The 12,205-nt window shown below is 45.4% G+C and overlaps 1 protein-coding gene across 5 annotated transcripts in view; it reads right to left on the bottom strand.

Annotated features, from left to right (window-relative positions):
* Positions 1-12,205, bottom strand: part of LOC139541682 (tumor protein 63-like) — a 208,132-nt gene that overhangs the window by 4,013 nt on the left and 191,914 nt on the right. For 4 of the 5 annotated variants that reach the window (XM_071346611.1, XM_071346608.1, XM_071346609.1 and 1 more), the window contains 4 exons: positions 12,073-12,197; positions 4,416-4,624; positions 897-1,041; positions 238-331 (listed from right to left, as the gene is read on the bottom strand). In XM_071346611.1, the coding sequence (XP_071202712.1) occupies positions 238-331; positions 897-1,041; positions 4,416-4,624; positions 12,073-12,197 (573 nt within the window). The remainder of the gene's footprint in view (positions 1-237; positions 332-896; positions 1,042-4,415; positions 4,625-12,072; positions 12,198-12,205) is intronic. The other variant, XM_071346610.1, reaches the window with a different exon arrangement.

The raw sequence follows: 12,205 nt of genomic DNA, 5'->3' as shown, positions 1-12,205 counted from the left end.
CTTCTCTCTCTCTCTCTCTCAGGCATCCCAAAACGTCGCAACTCTGACGTGTTTAGAATAAATGCCATCTGTCCGAAGACAATACTCTAGTTCAGGTTTGAATACAAAAAAAATAAAATAATGGACAAGACGCCTTCAGATAGAAAAACATGAAGGTTCAGGCCCTTTTGAAGCCACCGAGCCTTCCCTCTGAGTCTATCCACGCAGGTGCGGTGCGTGCGACAGGCAAGGCCTCACCTCCAAGTTATAGTTCTCGATCTGGTAGATGTTGGTCAGGCCCTGTGCTGTGAAGTAGTCCAGGCAGGCTGCGCAGCCCAGCCGCAGGAGAAAGCTGCGACACAGAGAAGGGAAACAGGTTAGTAGTGAAAATAGTACCTCAGCAGTCTAGTAATAACTGTGGTATATCTAGTATGTGAAGACAAAGGCCAACAGTAGAGAGATTTCTGTCAAAAATGGCCAACAGTAGAACGATTTCTATCAAAAATAGCCAACAGTAGAGAGATTTCTGTCAAAAATAGCCAACAGTAGAGAGATTTCTGTCAAAAATAGCCAACAGTAGAGAGATTTGTCGGTTGCAGGCACTAAAAAGTGAGAACCCTGTACAGCGGTTCAGTTTAAAAAAATATATAAACGATCGCTAGGAGACGCTACAGAGCCGTGTTGCAATTGTTCTGTCAATATTGCGGCTCGTCCTAACTTTATAGTGCCCACAACTGTCCAGAAGCATCAACAGATGTGTGGTTATCAGTGGTGGCTGGTGCCACTTTAAATCGGAGGACGGGCTCATAGTAACGGAAATGAATGGAACATTATCAAACAGAGATGGATACTATAAGCCATTACTATGAGTCGTCCTTCCTTCACCAGCCTCCACTGGTGGTTGTTTAGCTAGGTACCTGGAGATGCTGCTGTCCATGGGGTAGGGAGGCGGTGGGGTGCAGTGGGAGCTGGGCACCATGGGTAACTGGGGCTGGAGGATGTGGGTGGGGCTCATGGTCGACATGTCAGCATTCATCGCCATGTGGCTCATCATCGGACTCACTACAGAATCAAACAGACTACTGTGAGCGACTCTCTTAAAAGGGCAATTTGACATAATTTTTAAAAAATCTCAAATTCATTTTCTCCAGCACCCATACCGGTGTTTACATATGATGTAGATGAAGACAAGATGAAGAGCATCACTAGAGAAACAATCTTCTGTCAACTTCTTTAAAGCTACAATCTATCATTTGTTTTTCAGCGCTGGACGAACTCTTTAAAGCTACAATCTATCATTTGGCGGCATCTCAATAGATAGTGTGGGGGGGGGGGGGGGGCATCTCAATAGATAGTGTGGGGGGGGGGGCATCTCAATAGATAGTGGGGGGGGCATCTCAATAGATAGTGGGGGGGGGGGGGGGGCATCTCAATAGATAGTGTGGGGGGGGGGGGCATCTCAATAGATAGTGGGGGGGGGGGCATCTCAATAGATAGTGGGGGGGGGGGGCATCTCAATAGATAGTGGGGGGGGCATCTCAATAGATAGTGGGGGGGGCATCTCAATAGATAGTGTGGGGGGGGGGCATCTCAATAGATAGTGGGGGGGGCATCTCAATAGATAGTGGGGGGGGGGCGCATCTCAATAGATAGTGGGGGGGGGGGGGGCATCTCAATAGATAGTGGGGGGGGGGGGGGGGCATCTCAATAGATAGTGGGGGGGGGGGGGCATCTCAATAGATAGTGGGGGGGGCATCTCAATAGATAGTGGGGGGGGGGCATCTCAATAGATAGTGGGGGGGGAGGGCGGCGTTGTCATTATCCCCAATTTTCGTGGTATCCAATTGTTAGTAAGTACTATCTTGTCTCGCTACAACTCCCGTACGGGCTCGGGAGAGACGAAGGTCGAAAGCCATGCGTCCTCCGAAACACAACCCAACCAAGCCGACACTGCTTCTTAACACAGCGAGCATCCAACCCGGAAGCCAGCTGCACCAATGTGTTGGAGGAAACACCGTGCACCTGGCCCCCTCGGTTAGCGCGCACTGCGCCCGGCCCGCCACAGGAGTCGCTGGAGCGCGATGAGAGAAGGATATCCCTACCGGCCAAACCCTCCCTAACCCGGACGACGCTAGGCCAATTGTGCGTCGCCCCACGGACCTCCCGGTCGCGGCCGGCTGCGACAGAGCCTGGGCGCGAACCCAGAGTCTCTGGTGGCACAGCTAGCGCTGCGATGCAGTGCCCTAGACCACTGTGCCACCTGGGAGGCCCGAAAACGGCGCATTTTTATCCGATGGCGTCGTCACGGTGACGTGGGGAGCACGGAAAATATCCTCCATCTGGCTAGAAACTCGTTGCAGGTTTTAGAAAAATCTCAGTTTTTCTAACTTTTAGTTCTACCCTGTGATGTCAAAAGCTTGGTTTCCTCCCAATTGGCGACATATTTTTATGTGAATAGTCTAATATCAGCATAAAAACTATTACCATTTTCCCCACCAGAGATGTTTCCATCAAATTGACGTGTCGCAGATAAAAGACTGTGCGTGATGACGTAGTGAACATACAAACACCTATTACAGTTAAATTTCCCCGAATACCGAATAAAATAAAAATACAAGTTAAATGTGTTTCCATCACATTTTCAACTGTACTGAGGGTTGTGTAAAAATTTTAAATGTACACACTCTTATTTTGCCACGTTCGCTCTCGCCAACATCTCAGATATACAGTGCAGGTAGGCAAGGCTACAATCATGTGATTATCATGGACAAAAGATCGAGGTTATTTAAATTTGTCAAACGGCAGCCCAGCATCGACCATCACCAGAATATAAGACCCTCTATATTTATTTGGAAAGGAGCATCAAGCTGGTCACCGTGACCTTTCACCTCCCTGTGAAGTTGATCATGTAGCCTAATAAACTGGTGTTTCCCTGAGTCGCAGTGGGGAGGACCACACATTATAGCCGATCACGTGATGAGGGTTATTAAATCAATATTTTGGCAATAAAGACGTTTCCACCTCCATTTAATTTTACCGACTCTAAAGATCTCACCTCGTCTACCGTATTTACTTTGGTTTTGTTCGACATTTGGAAAGTTGACCCGACAAATTTGCTCAGAACGGTCTGACATTATTTTTATCCTGCATGTACTTTACGCGCATAAAAAAGATGGATGGAGACCTGGTTAATGAGAATTATAGATGCAGACACTAGTATTGTGTTGGTGATGTGGCAGAATTTCCCTTTAACCATCTACCCTCTTATGTAAAAACAGTGAAAGGGTGCTTGAACTTGAAGCCAACTGTTGGAACAGGACCCGCAGGCCCCCAGAGAGGAGAGGAGGAACAGGGCCTGCAGGAGCCCAGAGAGGAGAGGAGGAACAGGGCCCCAGAGAGGAGAGGAGGAACAGGGAGGAACAGGCCCCCAGAGAGGAGAGGAGGAACAGTGCCTGCAGGAGCCCAGAGAGGAGAGGAGGAACAGGGAGGAACAGGGCCCCAGAGAGGAGAGGAGGAACAGGGAGGAACAGGGCCCCAGAGAGGAGAGGAGGAACAGGGAGGAACAGGGCCCCAGAGAGGAGAGGAGGAACAGGGAGGAACAGGGCCCCAGAGAGGAGAGGAGGAACAGGGAGGAACAGGGCCCCAGAGAGGAGAGGAGGAACAGGGCCCCAGAGAGGAGAGGAGGAACAGGGAGGAACAGGGCCCCAGAGAGGAGAGGAGGAACAGGGAGGAACAGGGCCTGTAGGAGCCCAGAGAGGAGAGGAGGAACAGGGCCTGCAGGAGCCCAGAGAGGAGAGGAGGAACAGTGAGGAACAGGGCCTGCAGGAGCCCAGAGAGGAGAGGAGGAACAGGGAGGAACAGGGCCCCAGAGAGGAGAGGAGGAACAGGGAGGAACAGGGCCCGCAGGCCCCCAGAGAGGAGAGGAGGAACAGGGAGGAACAGGGCCTGTAGGAGCCCAGAGAGGAGAAGAGGAACAGGGCCCGCAGGCCCCCAGAGAGGAGAGGAGGAACAGGGAGGAACAGGGCCCGCAGGAGCCCAGAGAGGAGAGGAGGAACAGGGCCCCAGAGAGGAGAGGAGGAACAGGGCCTGCAGGCCCCCAGAGAGATCCAGAAGTATGTACTCTGGAGTGGAGGAACAGGGTCCCACAAGGATCATATTCACCTATGGGAGGAATCGTTCTGACAGAGGCCCCTGCACACCTCTCTCAGCGCCCCGCGTGCCCAGACAGGTACCGCTACCCTGCCTGTCCCGCCTGACGCGTGTCACATGATCGACCCAAAGGGGACGTGTTGGTGGAGTTAGGAAACGGGGCCAGTGGAGGTACGACAGGGAGAAAAACAAACAAGGGGGGAGGGAGGACCGGACCGGGACCTAGCCAGATAGAAACATAGACTAGGGAGAATCTCTCATCATACAAAAGTATAAGGCACACTTACTGTCAGTCAGGCCTTGGGGCATGGAGGAAGGGGTGAGTATGTTGCGTTGCTGGGGGTTGATGAGCTGGCTGACGGAGGGGAGCTTGTTGACCTTGCCGTGGGGGTGAGGAGGGGAGCTGGAGCCATACTGGGGCTGGGGGGCCATGCCGCTCCTGGGGCAGGAGAGAGGAGGGTACAGGCCATTACTCTCATCCCCCCAGAGATCCCATCTTTAACGACAAAGGGCCACATGGCTGTTAGTTACACAGTTGGAAACAACATTTAATTTTTACTGTTCAGTAGGATAAACAGACTGTGTATATACTTGCTTTCTCTCTACCCTGTTTCTTGAACTTTGTTTAATAAAGGCCATATGTGACTAAGAAATAGTTCCTATCGTTTTTATAGAACGTTGTCATATAGCATTCTACTGAGGATAACTTATAACTTTAATTTATCTGAAACTCTACTGGAAATGATAATGCAAGTACAAACATTAAACATCTCAATCAATATTCTGTAGGTGTTATCTATCAGAGTACAAATCTCAATCAATATTCTGTAGGTGTTATCTATCAGAGTACATATCTCAATCAATATTCTGTAGGTGTTATCTATCAGAGTACATATCTCAATCAATATACTGTAGGTGTTATCTATCAGAGTACATATCTCAATATACTGTAGGTGTTATCTATCAGAGTACATATCTCAATCAATATACTGTAGGTGTTATCTATCAGAGTACATATCTCAATCAATATACTGTAGGTGTTATCTATCAGAGTACACATCTCAATCAATATACTGTAGGTGTTATCTATCAGAGTACATATCTCAATATTCTGTAGGTGTTATCTATCAGAGTACATATCTCAATATACTGTAGGTGTTATCTATCAGAGTACACATCTCAATCAATATACTGTAGGTGTTATCTATCAGAGTACACATCTCAATCAATATACTGTAGGTGTTATCTATCAGAGTACATATCTCAATCAATATACTGTAGGTGTTATCTATCAGAGTACATATCTCAATATACTGTAGGTGTTATCTATCAGAGTACATATCTCAATCAATATACTGTAGGCTAGTTATAGCCTAATGTTAGCTAGCTAACATTGAACCTGGTTGGTTAGCTACCTGCAGATTCATGCAGGGTAGTAACGTTATGAGTTGGGATTATGGATAATTGTTTAGCTAGCTAGCTACATGTCTAAACAAAAGACTCCACTATGCAAGTAACCATTTCAATAGAATGTTTGATGTCACTGCGGCAACTGTCGAATAGACGTAGCTGTCAAATTCGCTCTGGCTAACTACTCCGATTTCAGAGCGCTCTTGTCTGAGTGCTCCAAAGCGCAGAATAACTGACGAATTTACGAACGCTCAACACCCGTTGAATATGGCCATTGTTGGTAAACGGTGGCAAAAAAAGCATAATTAAATTGTTGCCAGCAGCACAGTTGCAGTCACCAACGCTCTGGATAACATATAAACAGCCTAACCAGCTCTGCTAGGGCGAGTAAAATGGTCAGAGTGAGCTGTTCTCTCATTTGTGTCTGGAAGTAGCTAGCAAGCTAGCCAACGGTAGCCAGTTATCTTGAGTGCTTGACTGCTGCTGTGAGGTCAGAACGCTCGGATCAACCCTACTCCTCGGCCAGAGCGTCCAGCGTGTGCTCTGAACGTTACGAGAGCGAAAGGTTCTGAATTTACGAACGGCCAATCTGACAACGCTCTGAGTTTACGAACGCCCACAGCACACTCTGGCACTCCAGATTAAATTGACGAACACACCCGTAGTATAAACCAGCCTTGAAATATTTGGTTGCTTACTACATAGCCTCACATGTGAATCCTTAACGAGATGGGTGGGGCTAAAGCTTAAGAGGGTGTGAACAATACTGAATGGGTGTAGACGAAGAACACCTATCTTGTACATACCAAAACATTCAAGGGCCATTTTCTCAAAAGTGAGGTTACAAGTTTATCAACTTTCAAAGCAGAATTACTTTCCGATTGTTCCTCAATTGTAGTGAATTTAATACCATTTTCTAGCTCTGAGTCTCTACTTTTATCAAATGTAAAAAAAAATAAAAAAATAAGACCGAATCGAGCCGGTTGGTCACATTTTACCATCAGTAAAACACAACCCTAAAAAACTCAAAGTCATGAATGGGGCTTTGAAAATTATGCACTGTACATGCAGCATAGTTTCATTTATAGAGATTATGCTATCTGTCCAAAATTAAATAGATCTCTACCTCCCTCTGCTGTTTGAAACACATTAGCTACAAAGTAAGCTAACTTTTATAATAAATAAAAAAATCTGGCATGCAAAAAACACATTAAGTTATGATTTAAGATTAGAACATGACAACACCTTATCTGTAGACCATGGCTGGCATTCAGAGTATTTGTCATAGTAGCCAGCCACACTAAAGTCATAATATATTGTTTATACATGAGTAATGAATATCGGTTTATTTAACTCTGCTTGGAGAATGTGATAGTTTCAACAGAGGCACAACCTGAGAGAGACCCAGTCTGATTGTGACTGGGGTGGAGGAGAAAACTGAAGGGAGAAGGAATGTGAGGTTGAGGTGAGGCTCTCAAGAGGTACTGCATCATCTCCTCTGCTCTGTTGCTACGGGCTCCAGGAGCTCGGAACGTAGCCGGGCTTTAAGCAGACTGCAGACAGGAACCAGAGAAGAGAAAGAAATAACGTTTGAAGTAGAAGAAGAGGAACGAGTCAATCTCAAACGCTAGTTGTCAATTCAAAGAGGGCTCCACTGCATCCTCCAGAAGCCTCTTTTTCGAGTGGGCATCCTATGCGGACTCGCCGCCGTTTGGCAGCAACTTCTTCCCATGAATCTTAGCATGTTACTAGCATGTTACAACAGTCACTACTACGTCGCCCTCAAAGTCAGAATAAATCTTGATAAATGTAATAAATCTGTCATTCATTCATTCAAATTTGATCATGTACACAAAAACATTAGCTAGCTAGCTAAGCCCGAGACTGTCACTTCATATGACATTAAAGAGAAGCTAACCAACCTGTTAGTGCAACGCTCATTCCATAAGCAAGCTAGCTTGTTAGCTAGCTACTTAGCAACTTTTATTTTATCATAATGAACAGGATTAAATGAAGCAGCAAGTTGTCAAACTATCGTAAATAAGTGACAAGCTACAAGCTGATGATCAGTACCCAGCATCCTTAGCTAGGATGCCTGTACACCGAGTTCATCAAACGTTTCCAATAACAGGATGTGAATCCGATATTGCCAAGATGTCTTGAAACTTCCTACGAGTTTCGGGACGATGTAGGAACATGAAACCCGTGACGCAAATTGTGTAGTGGGAAGCGAGATTTAGCCTAGCGATCTTTTTTTGCCATATAAAAAACAACACCTCATATAGTTTAGAATAGTGAATACAGTGCCTTCAAGAAGTATTCACACCACTTGACTTTTTCCACTTTTGTGGATTTTGCAACATTTGCCCATTTTATTATTTTCACAATTCTTCAACCTCTGTTAAATTGGTTGTTGATCATTGATAGAAAAACATTTTCAGGTCTTCCTATAGATTTTCAACCAGATTTATGTCAAAACTGTAACTTGGCTACTCAGGAACATTCACTGTTTTCTTGGTAAGCAACTCCAGTGTAGATTTGGCCTTGTGTTTTAGGTTGTTGTCCTGCTGACAGTTGAGTTAGTGTCTGTTGGAAAGCAGACTGATCCAGATTTTCCTCCCAGGATTTTGCCTGAGCTTATCTCCATTAAGTTTTGTTTTTTTATCCTGAAAAACTCCCCAGTCCATAACAATTACAAGCATAATCATAACATGATGCAGTCACCACTATACTTGAAAATATGGAGAGTGGTAATCAGAAATGTATTGGATTTGCCCCAAACATAACACTTTGTATTCAGGACAAAAAGTTAATTGCTTGAACAAAATGTTTTGCAGTATTACTTTAGTGCATTGTTGCAATAGGGACCCTTTGCATTGGAAAACCTCCCTGGTCTTTGCTGCATTAGAAAACCTCCCTGGTCTTTGTGGTTGAATCTGTGTTTGAAATTCACTGCTCGACTGAGGGACCTTTACAGATAATTGTATGTGTGGGGTACAGAGATGAGGTAGTCATTTAAAAAAATCCTGATCAAAACTACAGTTGCACACAGAGTCCATGAAAGTTATGTGACTTGTTTATAAAGCACATTTTTACTCCTGAACTTATTTGGGCTCCTTGACATAATACTTATTGACTCAAGACATTTAATCTTAACATTGTATTAGATTTTTTTGTAAAATGTCTACAAACGTAATTCCACTTTGACATTACGGAGTATAGAGTGTTAGGCCAGTGATAAAACATCTTAATTGAATCCATTTTGAATTCAGGCTGTAACACAACACCATGTGGAATAAGTCAAAGGGTGTAACTAATCAATATAGAAACAGAACAGTAGGACTTCTTAGATAGAGATCTATCTCAGTGTAGAGTATAATGTAGGGTAGTATAGTGTAGGGTAGGGTGATATAGTGTAGTGTAGGGTGATGTAGGGTGATATAGGGTAGGGTGATGTAGGGTGATATAGGGTAGGGTGATGTAGGGTTGGGTACGGTGATGTAGGGTAGTGTAGTGTAGGGTAGTGTAGTGTAGGGTGATGTAGGGTAGGGTAGTGTGGTGTAGGGTAGGGTGATGTAGGGTAGGGTGATGTAGGGTAGTGTAGGTGTAGGATAGGGTGATGTAGGGTAGGGTAGGGTGATATAGGGTAGGGTGATGTAGGGTAGGGTGATGTAGGGTAGGTTGATGTAGGGTAGGGTATGGTAGGGTGATGTAGGGTAGGGTGATGTAGGGTAGGGGGATGTAGTGTCGGGTAGTGTAGGGTAGGATAGTGTAGGGTGAGGTGATGTAGTGTCGTGTAGTGTAGGGTGGTGTAGGGTAGGGTATGGTGCTGTAGTGTAGGGTGATGTAGGGTAGGGAAATGTAGGGTGATGTAGTGTAGGGTAATGTAGTGTAGGGTAAGGTAGGGTGATGTAGTGTAGGGTAGGGTGATGTAGGGTGATGTAGTGTAGAGTTGTGTAGTGTAGGGTGATGTAGTGTAGCGTAGGGTAGGGTTGTGTAGTGTAGGGTGATGTAGTGTAGCGTAGGGTAGGGTTGTGTAGTGTAGTGTTGTAGGTTGATATTAGTGTCCAGAAGGTAAGACTGTTGAACAGCAATAGTTGATTGAATCTCTAGAATAGCGGGGAGACTCTTGATTGTCGTCATGCGAGTTAAAAAAGAGAGAGAGAAAAAATAAAAGCAATTTCTGAAAGGTTTGGCAGTAGGTTTTATTCCGTCATGAATTAACCCTACTAGGGTTAGCAAGAATACAGGTGAAAGGTCATGGAGATGAATTTTAAACAACAAATCAGCATGCAGAGAAGACGAGTATCTAGTAAGAGAATAACTCCAGCTATTACCGAGTTCCGTACGGACAAACATCAGTCTGCTGAGCTGAACAGCAGGAATGGCAGTGGTACACAATTTGTTGCGTTTGTAAATGTTTAAAGTATCATCAAATAGTGTAATAGTGTAGATCAGGGGTGTGAAACTATCCCCCCCCCCCCCCCCCCGCGGCCCCCCTTGGACCGCATTCGGTCTTCAGTGAGGTCGTGAGGTTGTGAGGTCGTGAGGGCCGTACTGACGACGAGTTATAGTTCCTCACCGTCAACATTTTGCAAAACATAGTCCTCTATCTGTTGCTTTTGGACAGAGGACTATCTGTTGCTTTTGGACAGAGGAATATCTGTTGCTTTTGGACAGAGGACTATCTGTTGCTTTTGGACAGAAGACTATCTGTTGCTTTTGGACAGAGGACTATCTCTTGCTTTTGGACAGAGGAATATTTTTTTCGATACCTCATGACTTGTCTAGCTTTAATTTCTGTGACCTATTCGAGAGCCGCACACCGCCAAGAAACGATGTAACTGTAGGTCGGCTTTCATCACTACACAGTTTCTATTTGGTTCAAGTCATTTTAAAGTATATTGAGTCCGTCACCCCCACCCAACAAAAAATATATATATTTGTTTGACACCCCTGGTCTAGATAATACTGTTCTGTTGATACGAAATAAACACCTGAGAGACAATATTGCAGCATGTAAAACCAATCTGCTCTGACCTGAAGCTCCCTCCAGCTCCCTGTCGTTACCTGCTGCACCGCCACATCCAGCCACAATGGGGAGGGGGGGCGCCAGAGGGCAGTGTGACAGAACCCAAACTAACTCAAACTAAAAATGGCTTTTCAAACCAGGATTTAAAAAATCTAATGTAAGCATTGTGACCTCACTGTGTCAGAAGGTCTGCACGTTTTCTAAATGAGAAACAATAATAATGATCAATAATTATCATAGTGCCAGAAAGCAGCAGGTTATTTAAAACTATAATTTACAGAGAACTACCTTTCTCTCCCCAGCCTTAGCTGAATGGACTGAGGGAGGGCAGAGTTTTGTTTCTTTAAAGTATGAATAAACTCAAGACAATGACTGGGACTGATTGGGATTTGGGAAACGACTGTTGTTGTGCAAACCTGGCAGAGCACCTAAAAGGTGTTTCCATCCGTCTCTAGATACTTCATCTGTCTATCGGACATAATATAACCTAATTACAGAGGACAACCAAGTACACCACGAAACTAGGCTCACCCTCTGAGGTGCACACGCAGCATGCAGACATCTCTGATGAAAATACGATCCGTCTCGGCCAAAACACTCTCTTCTTTCAAAATGATATGGTTATCGTTGTGTTGTGTTTCACTGTGCCAAAAACTCAAGCATCATTTCACTTGACCGGTTCATGACCAGTAACCAAATGTAACACAACCATCCACTTTTCAATAACATGCAACCAAACAAGCGATCATGCTCAGTCAATGTGGTGTTGAATCCCACGCCCCCCCCCCCCCCCCCCCCCAAAACAACAACATCCAATACAACTTCTCACGTGGACCATCTCCACTGTCAGCTTCCTTTGCGTGCTACAGTACAAGTCCTTTATTTAAATCCAAAACAATCTCCAAAAGAGCAAGTCAAGTAGTTAAGTTAAAATGTCAAGCGTGCAGAAAAAGTGTAGAGACAAAAAACAAGGAACCACACACTATGAAGCTAAGGAGGATGGGCCTTGCAGGCTGCAGGCCGGTCTATGAAGCTAAGGAGGGTGGGCCTTGCAGGCTGCAGGCCGGTCTATGAAGCTAAGGAGGGTGGGCCTTACAGGCTGCAGGCCGGTCTATGAAGCTAAGGAGGGTGGGCCTTGCAGGCTGCAGGCCGGTCTATGAAGCTAAGGAGGGTGGGCCTTACAGGCTGCAGGCCGGTCTGGGACCATGTGGGCCTAGGACTCTTTCTCAATACATCTTTCCTTGATTCCTTGCATCCCGTCTCCTCAACCTCTTGTCTCCTCGCCTCCTTCTCAAAACAAAAACAATTGGAGAAGAAGAGGAGAGACCTTGGGACCTTCTCCTCCAATGTGGTTGGAGGAGAGAGGATGCAAGGAATCATCAAAAGACAAATTGAGATAGATCTTTACCTCAGTTTGCTTCAGGGGAGAAGAGCAGCACTGCTAGGTGCTAGTGGACTCCAGTATGTGTCTGTCTGTCTGTTTGTCAGAGAGCTGTACTCACTGTTTCTGCAGGAGGTTCTGCTGCTGCTGCCTGTATGACTCGACAGTGTGCTGAGGCAGAAACTGCATGAGTTCCAGTGACTCTTTGATTTTTACCAAAATCTCATAAATTTCACGGCCTTTAATCTACAGAG

This window comes from Salvelinus alpinus, chromosome 16 (assembly GCF_045679555.1).
Source record: "Salvelinus alpinus chromosome 16, SLU_Salpinus.1, whole genome shotgun sequence".
Taxonomy (NCBI): domain Eukaryota; kingdom Metazoa; phylum Chordata; class Actinopteri; order Salmoniformes; family Salmonidae; genus Salvelinus; species Salvelinus alpinus.
This window is presented reverse-complemented; position numbering and strand designations above follow the sequence as displayed.